This window comes from Ochotona princeps, chromosome 2 (assembly GCF_030435755.1).
Source record: "Ochotona princeps isolate mOchPri1 chromosome 2, mOchPri1.hap1, whole genome shotgun sequence".
NCBI classification, from domain to species: domain Eukaryota; kingdom Metazoa; phylum Chordata; class Mammalia; order Lagomorpha; family Ochotonidae; genus Ochotona; species Ochotona princeps.
The window spans coordinates 34,153,844-34,172,873 of NC_080833.1; the positions used below are offsets into that span (position 1 = coordinate 34,153,844).

The 19,030-nt window shown below is 57.6% G+C and overlaps 2 protein-coding genes across 6 annotated transcripts in view; one reads left to right on the forward strand and one right to left on the reverse strand.

The window, feature by feature from the left end:
- The first annotated feature begins 160 nt into the window (after positions 1-160).
- On the forward strand, positions 161-3,768 carry CCDC24 (coiled-coil domain containing 24). Of its 3 annotated transcripts, none has more exons than XM_058680115.1 (9): positions 161-277; positions 414-570; positions 733-935; positions 1,021-1,137; positions 2,059-2,130; positions 2,608-2,662; positions 3,024-3,129; positions 3,222-3,300; positions 3,393-3,768. In XM_058680115.1, exons 2-9 carry the CDS (start codon positions 445-447, stop codon positions 3,634-3,636), a joined length of 1,002 nt encoding a protein of 333 aa, XP_058536098.1. In that variant the 5' UTR covers positions 161-277; positions 414-444; the 3' UTR covers positions 3,637-3,768. The 3 variants fall into 3 exon arrangements, with proteins under 3 accessions (XP_058536098.1, XP_004591723.2, XP_058536104.1); XM_004591666.2 differs by having other exon boundaries at positions 167-277; positions 760-935; positions 3,060-3,129; XM_058680121.1 differs by having other exon boundaries at positions 168-277; positions 760-935; positions 2,062-2,130; positions 3,060-3,129.
- A 154-nt stretch (positions 3,769-3,922) lies between these two features.
- SLC6A9 (solute carrier family 6 member 9) overlaps positions 3,923-19,030 on the reverse strand; it is a 33,544-nt gene continuing 18,436 nt past the window's right edge. For all 3 annotated transcript variants that reach the window (XM_058680109.1, XM_058680105.1, XM_004591477.4), the window contains 10 exons: positions 18,237-18,507; positions 11,045-11,177; positions 10,715-10,849; positions 10,499-10,602; positions 9,928-10,165; positions 9,708-9,842; positions 9,505-9,604; positions 9,327-9,427; positions 5,305-5,475; positions 3,923-5,179 (listed from right to left, as the gene is read on the reverse strand). In XM_058680109.1, coding sequence (XP_058536092.1) covers positions 4,985-5,179; positions 5,305-5,475; positions 9,327-9,427; positions 9,505-9,604; positions 9,708-9,842; positions 9,928-10,165; positions 10,499-10,602; positions 10,715-10,849; positions 11,045-11,177; positions 18,237-18,507 — 1,583 coding nt within the window. In that variant the 3' untranslated portion in view covers positions 3,923-4,984. The remainder of the gene's footprint in view (positions 5,180-5,304; positions 5,476-9,326; positions 9,428-9,504; positions 9,605-9,707; positions 9,843-9,927; positions 10,166-10,498; positions 10,603-10,714; positions 10,850-11,044; positions 11,178-18,236; positions 18,508-19,030) is intronic.

Here is a 19,030-nt window from a genome sequence, read left to right on the forward strand (position 1 = left end):
CCTGCCTCTCCCTGCATTCAATAGAACTCACTGGTGTTAGGGGCAGTTTATCCACCCAGGATTTTTCTACTTCTACCACACCCGCAAGCCCCGCCCACCCGCGGATTCGGCCAGGCTGGGAGGGCGGTGCCTGGGGCCGCGGCACGGTTTCCCGGGTGACGGCCACAGCCAAGAGGCGGGGCTGAGGCCTCGCTTCCCACGGGCGGCCCCTCGGGGGTCGTGGCTGGGAGTCTTGGCCCCCGTGTCGACCAGAAGCCAAGCACAAGAGGCAGAGCCGGTGACGCAGGGGTTCTGGGCGGCGTAATTTCCTTGCGTGGCCAAGCGGGGGCCGGGCCTATGGACTGTGGGCAGTGCCTGCCCCGGGGACTGGTGGCTCCTGGTGAAATCCTGCCTCCGAACCTGCTGTCTCGCAGGTGTGAGCGGTGACTGCGGCACGGGCGGGTCATGTCCCGGGACTTCGTGTCGCTGTGGGAGCTGGTGGAGCAGCACATTCCGCCCCTGGAGAGGCTCGAAGTGAAGAGGGTTCTGGGGGAGGCGGCGGTGGACCTGAGCCTGGAGCTGCGGGCAGAGGTGGGGAGTGGCGAGTGGTTCACGCTCCAGGCCTGCACCGCAGCGGGGTGGAGGGTGGGATTATTTCTTCTCCAGCACACCCCATGGCCCCCCTGTGCCCGGTCTGGCTTCGCCCCCTGGCCCTCACTGCCCCAGCCCCGCGCCCCTCACCTTGCTCCTCAGTGTCAGGCATCCCAGCTCTCCTTGCAGGTAGCGACGCTGTGCGCTCTGTGCCAGGAGGCTTATGCCTCCCATGCCCCCGGCTCCCGCGCCTTCTCTGACCCTGCCTCACTTTTGGCACCGCCGCCCCACCTGAGGGAACTGGTGCGTCAGGAACTCCGGCAGCTGCTCCAGGGTCTCCGCCACAAGGCCATCTGCGAGGGCAGGTGGGAGCCTCTGGCCCGGCCCCCTTCCCCCAGAAGGCAGGTGGGCTCGCCCTGCTGTGGCTTCCTTCACATTCCCCTCCTGCAGGGACCAGGCCCAGGCGTGGGTCCAGTACAGTCCCCGAGTCCTGCGCTTTGCCTTGGAGGAGCCCAGGTGTGCTTTGTCCGACCAGGGGACGTTCCAGTTCAGAGCTGATGGCAGCAGGTAAGATGGCAGTGAAAGAAGAGGGATCGGTCCTTGTTGACAAAGGGTCCAGCTAGCTGGTGGGTGCCACTGAGTTGCCCAACCTGGGAGGGGGGGAGGATGGGGCAGGTCAGGCTTCCTAGCGAAAGTGACTCTGGAAAGCAGGAAGTGGGAGAGGAGAGCTTTGTAAGACGTGTCAGGATCACGCTGTACCTGAGAGTGGTACAGGTGCCAGGCTGGGCTGGAGAGGCAGGGAAGCATAGGCAGAGAGCCACAGCGGGATTGATGAGGCAGGATGCTGTAAGATGAACTGACAGCAGTTAGCCTACCACAAATGGGCAGCTGTGATTTCTCCGGCCAGTCCTTCCATGGCCCTAGGTTGGGCCATGTCCCTGTTTTTGCAGATGAGAGACCTGAAGGCTCAGAAAGGACACATCAGGGCTGGTGTCGCAGTGCAGCGAGTTAAGTTGCTGCCAGCAACACCAGCATCCCATATCGGAATGCCAGTTTGAGTCCCAGCTGTTCCATTGCCAATCCAGCTTTCTGCTAAAGCTCCCAGGAAACCAGTGGTTCCTGGCACTCCTGTGGGTGACCAGGATGGAGCTCTTGGCTTCCTCCTGGCCCAAACCTAGCTAGCATAGCCATTTGGAGGGTGAACCAGTGGACAGAAAATTCCATCCTCCCGCCCCTGTTTCTGAAGTCACTCTCTGCCTTTTGAATAAATGTCTTTAGAGAAGACAGGATATGCATTTGCCTAAAGTCACGCACGGTGAGGGTTGGTGGAAGGTGTTCACAAGCCCAGAGTCCTGCTCCACACTGGTAGGAAGCCTTAGAAGAAAGACATAAACTTGTTTAGGAGAAGTAGTGTGGGTGTCCTGAAGGCCTGGGGGGCAGGGACGAGGGGCATGGCACAGGTCAAGTAGTGGGGATGTCATCTGCCAGCAGCGGGGACCTCAGTGTCATCAAGGACCAACTGAACGTGGCTGACATTGACCAGGTCGCTGCACACCTGCGGTGAGGCCTGTGGGCACCCGAGAGTGTGGACTTGGGGGGTGCTGGGACTGTGAAGGGGAAGGGGATGCAGGTGTGGGAGGCTGAGCAGTGGGTATGGACAGCCTGCTGCCAAGCTCAGGCCATTGTGCCAGTATGGGGGCTTGTCCTGATGCTGGGTGGGCAGGTTTCAGCAGGGGCACGACCATGCTATGAGGGAGGATGGAGGCAGGAAGGTCATAGGCCTGGGCGGGGAGGAGGATGGTGCTTGCCAGGACGGGTGCTGGGCATGAGTGAGGCAGGGCAGGAGATTGGTGGAGGTGGCACTCAGGTGGCAAAGGGCACTGTGAGCCCCAGGGAGTCATGTGGACCCCTGGGAAAGCTAGAAGCTGGGGTGTGGACTGTGAGCTCCCAGGGAGTCGTGTGGGCCCCTGCGAAGGCTGGTGGCAGGGCATGGGTTGGGCTCCGCTGGTTCAGGCCCTGATGATCTTCGGCTCCCAGGGGCCTTCTGGAGGAGGAGTGTAACACCTTACAAAAGGAGATCACCATGCTGCAGGTGAGCCGTTACCCCAGGCCTCTGCTGAGTGTGGACGTGTTTGTGGGCTTCTCGCGTGGGTGTGGCTGGTGACCGGTTCCCACCTGTGCATGCTTGTGAGTGGGAGAATCCCGGGAGCCCAGTGTTCTGGTGGAGCCCTTCCATGTTTGGCTAGCTGGTTTAGCTTGATCTGTGGAATTTGCCCACAAGGTCTTCTGCCTTCTTCCTTTCTTCCTTGAGCCAAGTCTGGCCTGTGCCCAACCACCGCCTCTCAGAGTTGGGCACTTCTGGTGTTCTGCCTGGGGACTGCCCCACGAGGTTGGGCTGATGGTGCTGCTGTAGGGTACGGGTCCCTGTACTCCTTTCCTCCCCGACCCTGCAGCTCTCAGGCCAGGCACTGACCATGCTCTCTTGGCAGCGCTGTCTGGAAGAGGAGTTCACCAGGGCCTGCCAACCACCTGATGCAGCCCTGGAGCCCACCCTGACAGGTGAGGCACCTGTAGGCCCAGAACACCCAGGCTCCCTACCCCCAGCCCCTGGGAGAGGCAAGCCCTGGACCTCGGCTCTTTTTCTTCCTTAGAGCTGAAAGAACAGAAGGCGGCCATGACGCGGGAACTACAGCTCTCTCTTCAGCCTTCCCCTTTCTCTGCCAACCACAGGTAAAGCCAGGCAGGTAGCTCACAGGTTGGGCAGGAGGTGGGCTGCAGGGTCAGGCTGATGCCCCTGGTGGTAACTCCCCCAACCTACCCAGGCAGCCAGCCCCGGACCCCTCCAGCCGGTGCCTCAGGCCTTGCCCTCTCCTCCCTCGTGGGACCACCCAGGCTCAAGCTGGGGCTCTCCAGTGCCACCTGCCTGCACCACCTTTGGAGTACTGCCCGCGGCCCCGGGGCCAGGCTGCCCTCTGCCGCTGGGGTCGAAAGCTCCAGTACAGCCCCCGGCAGCAGCCAGCCGCCACGCCAACTATGTCCAGTATGGCACCCCAGGCCTCAGCCTGAAGGGCCAGCTGCAGAGCAGGCTCCAGCTTGGGCCAGAATTGACCTGTGCACTACCACCACAGCCACCCCTTACCAATGCCCGGATGCATCTGGGAGGAACCCCCAAGGCTGGCCCTTGCCCCGTCCCCACCATGTTCTTGTCGTGCCTGGGCCCTCAGGGCAGGGAGATCCATGTTTTGATCCTTCTGTTGGGCCACCAGCTGAGGCCTAACGGACAAGAGATCCCACCCCAGCCCTGACTCCTGTATCCCAGGGACACCCAGACAAAGCACCACAGTAGCCCAGGACAGGAATAGAAATTTCATTAAAACCTATGGACTTGAAACTCCTAGTGGTGCACAGACGGCGGGGGTGGGGTGGGGACAGGGCACCGTTATTGCTACAGAGGATTAGAGGCAGGTGTCATTGCACAGAGGGCCTGGAGGACGGACAGACGGACACTGTGGGGCTCAGGAGAAGGAAGTCTGGCTCCAGAGAGGGCTGGGGGCACGTGGGCTGGGGCCATTTGGCACATGAATGAGGGCAGCACGCCAGGGAGGACGGGGCCTTCAGCCTGGGGGAGGGGGGAGGGTAAGCGGCTGTGCAGGGTCCCCTTCCCCAGGGTCCCTGGGCACCAGCCTCCTGCTGAGCAGCTCCCAGCCATGCCCCCTGGAACAAGTGCTTTGGGCAGGCTGTGGGGCCCCTTGGCCTCTGCTGGCTGGGCCTGACAGCCAGGCCTGGAGTGCATGGCCGAGGGCCCAGAGCAGCCGAGTGAGGTGCAAGCAGGCCTGGAAGACGTGGCTCAAGGCAGGGGCCTGCAACCACAGGTCAGACAATGTTTACAAAAATAATCAACACAGACATACGGAGCTGGGCCAACCACCAAGGGGCACTGGATGGCCCGCGGCCCCTCACCTATCCCCTGCAGCCTGGGCAGAGGCTTGGAGGGCAGGAACACTGGTCACAAGGCTGGAGACCCAAGGAAAGGGGGCAAGTGGCCTCCCCCTCTCCCAGACCTCAGCTCAGAGCAGAGTGAGGGGGCATCAGAGGCTCCATGAAGCCTGGCAGGCCTCTGGGGACCTGGCCCAAGACCCCCTCCAAAGTGCTTGGTCCCTTTCCCCCCACCCCCTGGTAACCCTCCCCTCACCCTTCCCCTAAGCTGCCATCTTGGCATCCAAAGGACGTGTAAACACTGGGGACACGAGCATGAATGACCACACTATCAGTGGTGGCCAAGGTGATGGCAGCCGTCCTGGCCAGGGTGTGGCAGGGGGCAGGTGGTGACACCTGTCCACAGTCTTTCCCCATCCCTGTGGTTGGGAACACGGGGTAGGAGTGGGGCTACCTCCTCCTCCCCCGGCATCTGTGCTCATATCCGGGAGTCCTGGAGGCGGCTGGAGCCGTTACTGCCCACCATGGGGATCTGGGCCTTGTCCGGGTGCAGCGGCTGGACCTCGAACCCATCTTCAGGAGAGGGGGTGATGGTGGGGGCATAGCGCCCAGTCCGGTGCTCCGGGAGGGCGGGGCCCCAGTCTCTGCTTGGCTTTGTGGCATTTTTCAGACGCTGCATGGGATGTGAGGGGTGGGGCGGACCAGGAGGTCAGGTGGGAGCCCTGGCCGCCCCATCCAGCCACCCTACCTGTTCCAAGCAGCTGCCCAGCAGCCCCCCACTCTGTTCCCAGCCCTCACCTGGACGAGGCTATCCCCATCCGTGCGGCAGAGCTTGAACAAGGCATAGAGCGGGATGCAGATGACCGAGGACAGAGCCATGAGAAAGCCAACGGCCACGGCCCAGCCTGGATACTGGTAGTGGTTGTATTTGATCGGCTGGTACTGGATCACCGTGAAGATGAGGATGAACTGCAAGGGAAGTGGAGGAGTCGGCAGGAGGCTCCTCCCAGGGTCCAGGCCTTCCCTCTCATTTGTACTTCTTCCTCTCCTGTTCTCACCCTAACAAGCAGCATTTAGAGCAGGGCAGGGGCACCTGCAGGAGCAGGTGGCACTGGCAGCAGGTACGACTCCCAACGGCCTGCTGCCCACTGTCTTGGCTTTCCCCTCGGGACGTGATCCCAGTGAGTCCTCCATCACACCCACCTTGGTCTCAGCTACAGCACTTCCCCCTTTCTGTTTATCTTTCCCTGAATCTTCCTCTGTCACACCTCCATGTGCCACAGCCACTGCCTGCTAAGTTGCCCTGGGCACCCTGTGGCATCCCCCATCCTCTCTGCTTACAGTCTCTTTCTTTGCTGTTCCCCATGGATGAGGTAGCTCCTAGGATCCTAGCAACTTGGCCTGCAGTGCCCAGCACACTGCCTGGCTTGGTCTCCTTTGCTGACCTGAACCAATTTGTATGGCGAGGCCACAGAGAAGGCCCTGCCTGCCTGTGGCTGCAGACTGTGGCCTTCTGTCTGGGGAGACCCCAAGGGGTAGTGGTTAGTGACCAAGCTGTAGGCAGAGTGAAATGGGACAGCAGGCCTGCAGTCGGTAGGAGGCTGTAGCACCGCAGGGTTATGCCCCATATTAGGCCACTCCCATCCCTTATGGGAGAGTCCTGGCTGTTCCTCTTCCAATTCCAGATCCCTCCTATTGTGCCTGGAAAGGCAGCAGACACTGGTCCATGTGCCTGGATCCCTGCTACCCACGTGGAAGACCTAGATGGAATTCTGGACTCCTGGCTTCAGCCTGACCCCAGCCCTGGCTGTGGTGGGCATTTGGGGAGTGAAGCCATCGATGACAGAGGTTTCTTTCTGCTGTCTGTCTCTTCCTTTCTCTTTCTCTCTGCTTTCCAAGTAGATGCAAATAAATTAACACACACACATAGGTATAATCTGCAGCAACAAAAAAAGGCCATGGGAGGCAGAGGCTGGGCAAGCGGGTCAGGGGCCTCCCGTCGGGCCCTGTGTGCGCACCTTCACTTGCCAGTTGGGGCTGGCACCCACTGTGGAGCGTTTAGCTGTGTGTCCTCTGGCCTTCTTTTCTTCTTTTTTTTTCTTAATGTTTGTTTATTTTTATTTGAAAGGCAAATTTTACAGAGAGAAAAAAATCTTTTAAAGATAGGGTGAGAGGTCTTCCATCCACTGGTTCATTCCCCAAGTGGCTGCAACAGCTACAGCTGAACTGACCTGAGCCAGTAATCTCTTCTGGTCTCCCACATGGGTTCAGGGTCCCAAGGCATTAGGCCATATTCTGCTGCTTTCCCAGGCCATAAGCAAGGAGCTGGATCAGAGGTGAAGCAGCCGGAACATGAATCAGCACCCATTTGGCATGCTGGCACCACAGGGTGGAGGATTAGCCCACCATACTACTGTGCCACCTTGCTACCCATCCTCCAGCCTTGCTTATGGGCAAATTCTAGGAGACAAGGCCCACATATAATTGGGGGACCACTCCTGGAGTGCTGCCTGTAATGGGAGCTTCATGACAAGTTTTCTAAGTAGAGCTAGACCATGATCCACATGTGGGCAAAGCCCTTGGTTAAGCTGAAAGAAGGATGGAGTTTGTTTAAAAGCGATTTGCAGGGGCCCGGCGGCATGGCCTAGCAGCTAAAGTCCTCGCCTTGAACACACCAGGATTCCATATGGTCACCGGTTCTAATCCCGGCAGCTCCACTTCCCATCCAGCTCCCTGCTTGTGGCCTGGGAAAGCAATCGAGCACGGCCCAAAGCCTTGGGACTCTGCACCCGTGTGGGAGACCTGGAAAAAGTTCCTGGATCCTGGTTTCGGTTTGGTGTAGCACCGACCGTTGCACTCACTTGGGGAGTAAATCATCGGACAGAAGATCTTCCTCTCTGTCTTTCCTCCTCTGTATATCTGGCTTTCCAATAAAAATAAATCTTAAAAAAAAAAAAAGAAAAGACCTTGGCAGGAATACGAAGAAGTCAAGTACCCAGAGACGGGCCTGTGCAGTGTTGAGGAGGGCTAAGCTATTGCTTTCAACACTGGCATCCCACGCGCAGCAATGATTGAGTCCTGGCTGCTCCATTTCAGATCTAGCTCCCTGTTAATGTGCCTGGGAAATCAGCAGAGATGGCCCATGTGCTTGGGACCCTGCCACCCTTGTGGGAGAACTGCGTAGAATTCTGCATTTTAAAAAGTATATTTATTCGAAAGGCAGCATGACTTACAAAGAGGAAGAGACAGATCTTGAGAGAGTCTGTCCAACTGCTGGTTCACTCCCTAAATGATGGCAAAGGCTGGGGCTAGGCCAGGTCGAGGCCAGGAGCCAGGAGCCTCATCCAGGTGTCCTATACAGGATCCCAGGCCTAAGCACTTGGGTCATCTTCAGCTGCTTTCCTGGCATATCAGCAGGGAGCTGGATCAGAAGCAGAGCAGCCGGGACATGAACTGGCAGTCATATGGGATGCCAACCTGGCTGGCAGTGACTTAACCTACAGCATCTCAGTGTTGGCCCTGCTGCCTTTCCAATAAATAAAATATCTTAAAACAAACCGGCCACAGTACAGCACAGAAACAGATATGCACACAGGGCCTGGACCGCCCTCTGCAGGTAGCCCTGCCTAGCTTCCTGGGCACAGACAGGGCCCTGCCCATGTTGCCTGACCTCACGGGGACATCAGATTGAAGCCAAGGCTGACTCTACAAACCCTCGTCATGTGCTCTCCAGCCTCCCGCCCTCGCAGGTACCCCAGGTCTGTGTCCATTCTGACCGCCATTCTCCCCTCTGTGGCTGTGGAGGCTGAGACCCCCTCTGCAAGCCTGGGGTCCAGCCCAGAGGGCCAAATACTTGGCAGAGGTGCTCATCCTCACCGACTGCCTACCCATGTTCTAGAACTTGTGCTCTGTGTCAGACTGGGGAGACATTGCCCCATGTCCGTGTGCTGTAGGCCTCAATCCTGCAGGGTTCACTCCTGCAGAAACACAAGTGTGGACCACGGTGAGGCATGCCCTGCACATGGGGAGGGGGAACCTAACTGAAGGGAGACTGCACACTACCCTGGCTATCCCTCAGGGGGCCTGCTCACACCCAGGCGGAGATACACTCTGCCCCCATCCCCTGCCTGCCCCCTTGCCGCAGCATGGAGTGGGAGATCCCAGTGCCACCCCAGCTGGCCTGCAGCGCCCGCTCTGCACTAGGGTTCTACTGCTATGAACTGTGTGGCTCAATGACTTAGCCTCAGTTTCTTCATCTGTAAAATGGAAACAGTGATACCTCAGCAACTTGTGCCACACAAATTAATACATAAAGGCTACAAGGAAAAAAAAAAGATGAGGCCAAAATCTTTCACCGTTGCTAGAGGGGATTTCTTTCCTTAATTCAGCTCCAGCTGGATTCAGTCCCCTCATCATCCTCACTGCCTGGAGGGTTGTGATGTTGTCCCAGTAAGGAGCTGGCCCCTGCCTCTTACCACCTGCACCTGCGGGTCATGGGGCTGTCTCACGCCAGCACTCACACCACACGTGCAAGTTCATGACATGTCTTCCCTGGGAGGGCCTGGAGACAGGGCAGGCAGTAGGATATGGGTTGACACAGGTTGGCGATGCCTTAAGGAAACTCTGACTCCCTAGAGGTGCTGCGAGCAGCTTCCACCCCAGGCCTGGCCAATGTCTGCAGCCAGGCCCAGGACTCTGAGGGTCACACACCTGCCAGGCTACGTCTGGCCTCATCATTCCCCAAAACCGGCTGGGTGACTTCCCTAAGGGGGTACACGGCCCGAGAGACGTGGTGGCGGGATAGTGGGGTCATCACTTACGAAGATGATGGCCGGAGAGACAAAACGCCAGCAGATCTGGAAGAAGAGAGGCGGTGGGAAGCCCAGCATCATCTGGATGTCCTGGAAGTAGTTGCGGTGCCCTGGACAGAGCGGGAGTCAGCAGGCCCAGCAGGCCGGGACAGGACCTGGGGCCAGCCACGGGAGCCTGGGCACTCACCATAGATGTACATGATGCAGATGCACATGATGCAAGAAATGATGACCAGGGAGAAGCTGGCTGCGTAATTGTCCATCAGCAGCAGCCAGTAGATCCCTGCCTGTGGGGCAGGGGGAGCTGAGCTGGTGCCCGCAGCCAGGCACCCTGCCTGCCGCCCACCCTGCACGTGCCCTCGCCAGCCCAGCCTGGCCCTTCCCTCTTACCTGGCTGGTGAGGGGGATGCCCAGCAGGAAGCCAGCCACAGCCACACCCAGGGTCACATAGGTCTTCTTCTGCAGAATCCACTCATTCCCCACCTCGTCCACTATGGCCGTGACCAGCGTCTCCAACAGGCAAAACTACAGGCAGCTGGCTGTCAGAGCTGGACCCTGCCCTCTGGCCCTGCCCTCTCCCGCACGCTGCCCCTCAGCCCGCACCTCGTACCTGAGTGCCCAGTCCTAGCAGAATGAGCATGAAGAAGAAGAGCAGGGACCATAGCGGGGAGATGGGCAGCAGAGTCAGGGCCTCGGGGTAAGCCACAAAGGCCAGGCCGGGGCCGTGGTCAGCCACGCGGGACACGTCCACACCCAGGTGCTTGGCCATAAAGCCAAGGATGGAAAAAATGACGAAGCCGGCATAGATGCTGGTGGCACAGTTAGTGATGCTGATGATAACGCTGTCCCTGGAGAGCAGGAAAATCAAAGTTTGGGATGCCGAGCTGGCTCTCCTCTCCCTACCTGCAGACATGGAGGCTGGAAAGTTCTAGGAACTGGGCTGCCCCAGTTCCTTCTCTGGTCTTCTCGGGCCTCTGTGATGGTCCTGAGACACTTGCAGGCCCCAGGGAACCCTGAGACATTGTTCTCATCCCGCTTCTGTCTCCAGCCAGCTCTGCCCTGCCCGTGTTCCCAGCATGCCCAAGACTGCAAGGCCAAGAGCAGAAGAGGAGGGCTCTGCTGGGCCAGGAGGCTGTACCGGAGTCCAGGGGGTCTGGTGGCTGGCAGGCTGGGGCCCTCACCGGTAGCAGTTGTTGTGGAACTTATTGTAGGATGCCATGGTGATGAGGCCGCCCCACGCGCAGCCCAGCGAGTAGAAGATTTGGGAGGCGGCGTCGCCCCACACCTGCAGGCAGGGAGGGCGAGAGGAAGGTGGGGATTGCAGAGAGGGGCTAAGGTCACAGACAGGCTCTTCCCTCCCGCCCTGCCCCACTCCCACCACCCCCTCCACATCCCACCTTGGCTTCTAGGATCTTGTCCCACTGGGGGGTCAGGTAGTACTTGATGCCCGTGAAGGCTCCTTCCAGGGTCACTCCGCGGACAAACAGGATGGTGAGGACCACGTAGGGGAAGGTGGCCGTGAAGTACACCACCTGGGGGCACATGGGCTCCATGGACGCTTTTTCCCAGGGCACCACCTCCCTGGCCTCGTCACCTCTGTCTTCTGATGCCTCTTCTTCTTTTCATCACCCCCTCCTTGGCCACCCCACAACCCAGGGAGGGGAAGCAAGGCCTTGCTAGATGGGCACAGAACCCACCGGGGGTGGGGTGGGGGGAGGGATACTCGCTTTGCCTGAAGACTTGACCCCACGGATGAGGCAGAGGAAGACCACCACCCAGGAGACACCAAGACAGCCGAGGAGGGGCAGCCGGATCTCTCCAAAGTTCCCAATGTCATCCGACAGCTTCAGCACATAGAGCCTGGGACGGGAGAACCTGCCATTGATGGCCAGCCCAGCGACAAGGACCTGCCCCTGGAGGCCACACCCCAGGAGACTCCTGGACCAGTCTTGTAGCAGCCCCCTCTCCTCGAGGACAGAGAGCTCTCGGCATCCCTCCTGGCCTAGGCCAGGACTTTGCTTTCTGCTCTTGGGAATGCATCCTTGCCAGCCTAGCAGCAGCCACCTCTTCCAGGAAACCATCTATGATTGGAAGAGGTGGGGGAGGTGGCAGAGGGTGAGGAACGACTACAGAGTAGGGAATTCTTCCCATGTGGGGGGTCCTGCTGCTCCCTGTGCTGCACCAACTGTCCTTCTAACCCACTGAGCATTGGCATGCCAAGCTAGAGGCTGGGCACTCTGCAGGTGCACCCGAACCTTCAAGAGGCCTTCCTTGGACAAGGCCAAGGAAAGCAACGAGCAAGTGTGGGTGGGAAGGGTCAGGGCAGAGCCCAGTGCAAGGTGCAGGCACCAGAAGGGGTGTATCCTGGAATGGGGAGAGGCATGGAGACAAGGGGTCAAGGGAGAGGCGAGGGTTTGGCTAAAGTTCATGGACAGAGGGCAAGGCAGGGCAAAGGTCAGGTGAGTGGAATGCAGCAGGGCAGGGGGCCAGGGAAGAGTCCAGCCCAAGGTGGATTCCTCCTTGGGTAGCCCAGTGAGGCTGGAAGGAAGAGAAAGAGAGGAGGTCAGGCAATGGATTGGCGGGGACCAAATGGAAAGACACTGCGAAGGCTGAGCAGTCTTTTATCCTGCGGGCGACAGAAGCCTCTGAGGACTTTGTACTTGGTCTTCACCGTCTGTCTGTGGGGTACAGTGTGGTCATCCCGTACATATCCAAGTGGCTGATGACGCACCATCTAAATCAGCATTTTCATCTTCTTAAATATTAGCACCTGCTTATGGAGTGCAGCATGATGTTTTAATACATGTATGCAGTGAACAGCATTAGCTGGAGTGGAGTTGTCTCTCACTTTCCTCTCCCGCCTCCTTTGTGCTGGAGCTCATGGCAGGGGTTTGTAAGAGTGGTCTGGGGTCTCACTGTGCTTCTCTGACTCCCATCTCTCAGCATGGGCAAGGCCTCCCAGCAGTTTCAGGGCCCCTGTGATCCCCACCCAGCCATCTCTGAGAGCTCCTCTCCTCCTAGCTGCTGCTTACTCACTGTGCCACTGGCCTCCTGCTGCTCCCTAAGCATGTGCTGCTGCTGTGTGGAGGGGTCTTCCCCAAAAAGCCACATGCTTCCGTGCGTGTGAGCCATGAGGCACACTAGGCCATGCCTGGCTTACTGTACTGCCAATGCTGTCTTGTAATCCTTTTTTCTTTCTTTCTTTTTTTTTTTTTTGACAGGCAGTCCCATATATGCCCTTAAACATATGCACACGTCCCCACACAGAGCATCCTCCGCTTGCTGCTTCACTCTCTAAATGCTTGCAGTGGGCTGGCTCAGGGTGTGCAGCCAGGAGCCAGGAATTCAATCTCGTCTCCCACATCACCACGGTCTCCCCGGGGGAGCTGCATTGCAAGGGAAGCTGGCGTCAGAAGCTGCAGTCCAATCTGGAACCCAGGGACTTCAAGGTGGGCTGCAGGCGTCCTAACCACTAGGCTAAGTGCCCACCCCAGACCACATGGAAATTCCAGATATATTCCACCAGGGCTCTGCATGGTCATTTTGCACCAGGCACTACCCATTCCACAGATGGCTTATCTGCCTGCTCTCCCTCATCCATGCTTCCTCCATGTCCTGACACACAACGTCTTCTCCAATGGGGCCTGCTTTGGCTCCACTGCTTTAAGCTACAGGCCTGCCACAGGCTGCACTGCTCACCTGGCTGCCCGCCTGTCCTCCCACCGCGCTACACCTTCACCTGCCTGCCCACTGCTCTATGGGGCCAGGAGGTTTGGTCTGTTCTGGTCACCACTGTACCCTCTGGTGCCAAGCACAGACAAGCAGGCAGTGAATACTGACTGGCAGAATGGACGCTGTGTCAGGTGCATGGAGGGTCAAAAGGGAGAGCCTGGAGGGAAGACAGCTTGCTTGGTGCAGGAGCCCAGACTGGAAGTGATAAGCTTAGGAAGCAAAGCCTGGAGCCTCAGTTTCCCCAGCTGTAACCCGGAGATAACGACACCCAGTGGAGGACACTTTGCAGACGCGTGTCAGTGACACTCAGGCTCCTTTCTTCTTTGTCCCCTCCCAGCTAGGGCGGGGCTGTCTCTGAGCTGGCTCAGGATGTTGCTGCTTGTCGCAGGTGGAGCTCTCTCTATTCCGCCCCTTCTCTTCCCATCTCTGTTCTCAAGCCTCAAAGCCACGTGGCTGACGCTCTGCGACAGGTCAGTCCGCAGCTCCCCCACACACCCCACACACCCCAGGGTGGCCTCACTCCCCATCTCCCCCAGACTGCCCTACACATCGGGGCCAGCAGGCGGCGCCATCAGAACCCCCTACCCCAACCTCCATCACAGACAGGCACATACCCAACTACCCACACTGCAGGCTCTCTTGTGTAGGGGGAAATGAACCAGCAAAGGTGGCAGGGAAGTTCAGGAGCCAGAGGCATACTGTCCCACTCGCAGTGGGTGGGAGACTCGGTCCCTCAGAACAGATAGGGGCCCTCACTGCCCCTGCTTGAAGGTCCTTCACCTCAGATATCAGCATTCAGAGAAATCATTCTCATTTTAGGGGGTTTTCAACCTCGTTTCCTCATGCATGCCCCTTGACAGTGCCTGCGTTTTTGTTGGAGATCAGCCTCACAACCCGGGGCAGGAGGGTGGAAGAGCTCAGCAGCCTGGCCTGGGAACCAAGGCCTACAGTCTAGCTATATTTTTATGGCACCATATTTAGCTTTTCTTTTCTTTTTCTTTCTTTCTTTTTTTTTTGATGGTCTTGTTTTGGGTTTGGACCATGTGCTTTTGTGATCAAATGATTAACCTAAGAACTCTTGGAACTCAGCATATTTATGAATTAGCCTTTGGTATATGACCTCTCTGGAATTATTTTGTCTTTTAAAAATTTATTTATGGGTCTGGCATGATAGCCTAGTGACTAAAGTTCTCGTCTTGCATATGTTGGGATCCATATGCGTGCTGGTTTGTATCCTGGCTGCTCCACTTCCCATCCAGCTCCCTGCTTGTGGCCTGGGAAAGCAGTCGAGGACAGCCCAAAGCTTTGGGATCCTGCACCCACATGGGAGACCTGGAAGAAGCTTCTGGCTCTTGGCTTGGGATTGGCTCAGCTCCAGCTGTTGCGGCCACTTGGGGAGTGAATCAGCGGATGGATCTTTCCTCTTTATCTCTGCTTTCTGTAAATCTGACCTTCCAATAAAATAAATAAACTCTTCTAAAAAGCAAATAAAGATTTACAGGGCTGGTTTTGTGACACAGCAGGGTAAGCTGTTGCATATAACACCAGCACCCCATAAACCTGTTTGAGTCCTGGCTGTTCGGCTTTCTTTCTTTCTTTCTTTTTTTTTTTTAAAGATTTATTTATTTTTATTGCAAAGTCAGATATATAGAGAGGAGGAGAGACAGAGAAGAAGATATTCCATCCGTTGATTCACTCTGCAAGTGACCACAAGGGCAGGAGCTGAGCTGTTCCGAAGCCAAGGGCCAGGAGCTTCTTCTGGATCTCCCATGCAGGTACAGGTCCCAAGTCCTTGGGCCATCCTTAACTGCTTTCCCAGGCCAACAGCAAGGGGGCTGGATGGGAAGTGGGCTGCCGGGATTAGAACCGGAACCTATATGGGATCCTGGTGCATGCAAAGCGAGGCCTTTAGCCACTAGGCTACTGTGCCAGGCCTGGCTGTTCTGCTTTCAATCCAGGTCCCCGCTGGGGAAGGCAGCAGAGAATAGCTTAAGTGTTTGGACCTCTGCCACTCCCGTGGGAGGCCAGGTTGGAGTTCCTGAATCCTAGATTTAGTTCCTAAATATAAAGATTTATTTATATATGCATTTGGAAGGCAGAGTTATATATATATATATATATATATATATATACACATATATATAAAGAGAAATCCAGAGATCCCGCATCTGCTGGTTCACTCCCTGAATGCCTGCAAAGGAGAGGGCTAGGCTGGTCAGAAGCCGGGAGGAGCCAAGAACTTCCTTTGGGTCTCCCATGTAAGCACAGGGCTCCAAGCACTAGGGCCACCCTCTACTGCCTTCCCAGGCCACAAGCAGGGAGCTGGATGGGAAGTAGAGCAGCTGTAACACGAACTGGCACCCATATGGGATCCTAACGCTTGCAAGGTAAGGACTTAGCCATTGAGCCATCATGCCAGGCCCTGAATGTTCCACTTCCCACATGGGACCGTGCACCACGTGGGAGACCTAGGCCCGTGTGCCACAGTGCAGCACCTTGCCGAGCTTTGTGTTTCTGCATATCTATCCCATTTCCTCCAGCACACGGGGCTTCGAGCATCTCCAGCAGCGCCAGTGACAGTTCCAGAGCACAGCCACTGCTCCCGTGATGTCTGCATCCCCACTGTGCCCATCCTCTCAGCAAGAGACGGGCTGCCACACGGCCTGGTCAGGGGCAAAGGCAAGGTCCAAGAGAGGCCTGTGTGACTGCAGAGCCCCCATGAAGCCAGGGGCACAGGGGGACAGCTGAGATCTGAGTCCCAGTACAAGCACTGTGCCAGTGGGGGAGCCTGGTCACCACCAGCGTCGGGGAGGGGCTGCGGGAGGAGGATGGGATGCGGGGTGAGAAGCTGGGTGAGGGGCAGATGTGGTGGGCTCAGCAATCTGTCCCCAGAGCTGCTCTCACTTTTGCAGAATCTCCTCATCTTTCTTTGGGCTTGCTTCCCTCATTCGTGAACCAGTGATCTTAAAATAGCACGTGCATTCTGTCTCTCCTCCCTCTTCTCTCTGTAACTCTTTACTTTCAAATAAATAAAGAAAACTTTGTTAGAAAATAGCACATGAACAACTACCTAGCAGACCTGCTGTGGGGCTCGGTGACATTGTGCAGGTTTGCAAAGGGCCATGGGAGTACGGGCTAAAACCTCAGGACCGGCAGCAAATGACAGCAAGCCAGGAGGGTGTTGGGCACACAAGGCTGCCAGCTCCCCAATCTCTGGGCATCAGTCCCTGCTTCTGGAAACAGGGATGATGGCAGCTACTGAGACATAGCAGGTGCTGATGAATTGGGGGAAAGAGGCTGGCTCCCAACCCACTTGCCTTGCCAAAGTTAATCTGGGCAGCTCTCTTAAGGGTCATTTCTCAGGCTGCCCAGCAGGGGGAAGCAGCGAGCCATCCTGCGGGGCAGGTGTCCTCCCTGGGCAGGGCTGGTGAGCCAGCTTGGCTCCAGTCCCTGCTGGAGAGCCCAGCTGGAGAGCCCAGCTCAATTGGCTGCCCAGTGGGGCTCCCAGCCAGATGTACTTGAAGGGTGTTCCCCTGAATCCACTGGAGAAACCGACTGGATTTGGCCCTGAGTGGCCCCATAGGCCGGGAAATCCCAGGCCAAAACGGCACCTGACTCCCCCGTTGAGTACCACTGGAACATCTGCGAGTGGGTGGGTGAGACTTGAACTCTGAGGAGTTCCTCATCTCCAGTTGAGAATGAGCTGTCTAGCACACCTTGGTCTTTGAACAAAGGGCAACACGGTGGGCTGTTCCCCTGTTACTTCCCCGCAGTGGACGGGAGTCCTAGGAGAGCAGGGTATGTGGGGTGGCGGCTCAGCTTCTGTTCTCTCTCCCTTCTGAGGACCACCCTGGACCTAGTGGGTGCTCAAGGAGCAGCCTGTCCAGGGGCCGCCTGCCCTTCACTGGGAGGCAGTGGCTCTGTCTCCCTGGCCCCAGAAAGCTGAGTCTTTTGGGTATGAGCAGTATCCCAGGGTCCTGTTGGTCACACAGTGGAGAAAGCTGCAAATGCTTACCCTGATACCAGAGGCCCTGGGCAAAATGGTGCCTGCTGGCCCCTCTTGTGTTCTAGCCCCGGGTCTTGCCTGCCTTCCTAGCAATTCTATCGGGTTTGCCTCCCCCAGCTTCTGCTCACCTGTCTGTTTTCTCCTCACCCTCTCCCTCCCTCCCACCCTGCTGAGAAGCCCTGGCCGCTCCCCTCCCCAGCATCCCCTTTAGAATTAACCAGTGGGAGCTGCCACTGGGGCTCAGTGAGTTAACTTGTCACCCGCAGCACATAATCCTATATGGGGCTGTTGTAAGACCTGGCTGCTTCACTTTCCATCCAGCTCCCTGCTAACGACCTGGGAAAGCAGCAGAAGGTAGCCCAGATGCTTGGGCACCTGTACCCCCATGGGAAAACCAGATGACGCTCCTGGCTCCTGGCTTTGGCCTGATCCAGCCCTGGCTGTTGTAGCCATTTAGGGATTGAACCAGCAGATGGAAGACCTCTCTCTCTCTTTCTCTCTCTCTCTCTCTCTCTCTCTCTCTCTCCCTGTAATTCTGGTGAAGCATCCTCACCCTGACCCATGCATGTGCTGAGGCACCTGCTGCATCTCCCTCTGCTCCGTGAGCCCCTCAGGGCCGGGGTTCTGGTGGCCATGGGCACATAGGGCCTGCTACAGCAACTAGTGCCAGAAATATGGAGTGACTGAACCAGACATTTTACAGCTCTCTGCTCATGGCTCCTTTGCCCAGCAGCAGGGACAAACGGTTCCTAAGCATCTCCAGTCCCAGCTTGCCCAGGGACACTTCCCTGGGACCCCAGGTTCTTTGCCACCTCTGCACAGTGTTCTTGGCCACAGTGCCCTGGGCTCGGGAAACTTCTGTGTCCCACAGCCTGCTTCTCCTGCCTTCTCTGTGAAGACAGGGGTCCCCTCTGAGGCTGTCTGTGTCACAGCCTGGGAGCTTCCCCACCCCCACCCCAACACCTGTTACTTCCTCTGCCCATGATTATAGCAGCATCTCCTTAGCCTTAGCAGCAGCCCCTGCCCTGGGGGCCCCGGAGCATTAGCTCACTCTGTTCTCACTTTGCCCCACTCCCCTTGTGGCCTGGCTGGATTTCTGGAGCCCCCCCCTCTGCTCCTTTCACCAGGACTTTCTGCCCAACCCCCCCCACCTGCTGTGGTTCCCGAGGTGGGCCCCTCACCTCCAGTACTCCTCACTGGGGCTGGTCCTCTGCAGGGTCTGGTTGAGCAGACGGGAAAGGTTACTGGGCAGGGTGATGGGACGGGAGCCGTTGGTGAGGTTGGTGGCATCCAGCACGCTGGCACAGTCAGGCGTGTTCCAGGGGTTGTTACAATAGGCCCAGGGCAGCACGTGCGTCATGGAGGAGAAGAAGTAGTAGAAAGCGATGCAGATGACCACGTTGTAGTAGATGCCGATGTAGGTGGACACCACCATCATGCCGTAGCCCACGCCTGCGGGGAGGGGCAGTCAGTGCCATGGGGGGAACGGCGGTGGGGGGAGCCTCACTCATCCCACAGTGAGAGGTGAGGTCAGGGGTGTCTCTGGGCCAGGGAAAGGCGTTCCTTTTTATAAGATGCATTTGTTTGAAGGGCAGAATTACAGAAACAGAGGGAGCAATTTCCCATCTGCTGGCTCCTTCTCTGAATGCCCACAGCAGCCAGGGCTGAGGCCAGAAGCCAGGAACAACATGTGGATTTCCCACACGGATGTCAGGCCTCCCCCTGGCATTTGGGCCATCTTCAGAGAGCCTCCCAGACACGTTAGCAGGGAGTTGGATTGGAAGTGGAGGAGCTGGGACTCAGATGGATGCTGCAACCTGAGATGCAAGTGTCCCGAGCAGCGGCTTAACCTGTAGCACCTCAATACCCAGCACAAGAGAACAGGCTGCGATGGAAGGCTGCAGGAGGGACAGGTCAGGAATTCGGCAGGGGCAAGCTGGGGACACATGGTAGGAGGGGAGCATGGAGGCCGAGT

Excerpts from the sequence above, each read along its gene's own strand:
- CCDC24 (XM_058680115.1), top strand. The coding sequence starts at position 445 with ATGTCCCGGGACTTCGTGTCGCTGTGGGAGCTGGTGGAGCAGCACATT. Across the intron at positions 2,131-2,607 it reads CAGGTCGCTGCACACCTGCG|GGGCCTTCTGGAGGAGGAGT; the intron begins GTGAGGCCTGTG and ends TTCGGCTCCCAG. Across the intron at positions 3,130-3,221 it reads CCTGGAGCCCACCCTGACAG|AGCTGAAAGAACAGAAGGCG; the intron begins GTGAGGCACCTG and ends TTTCTTCCTTAG.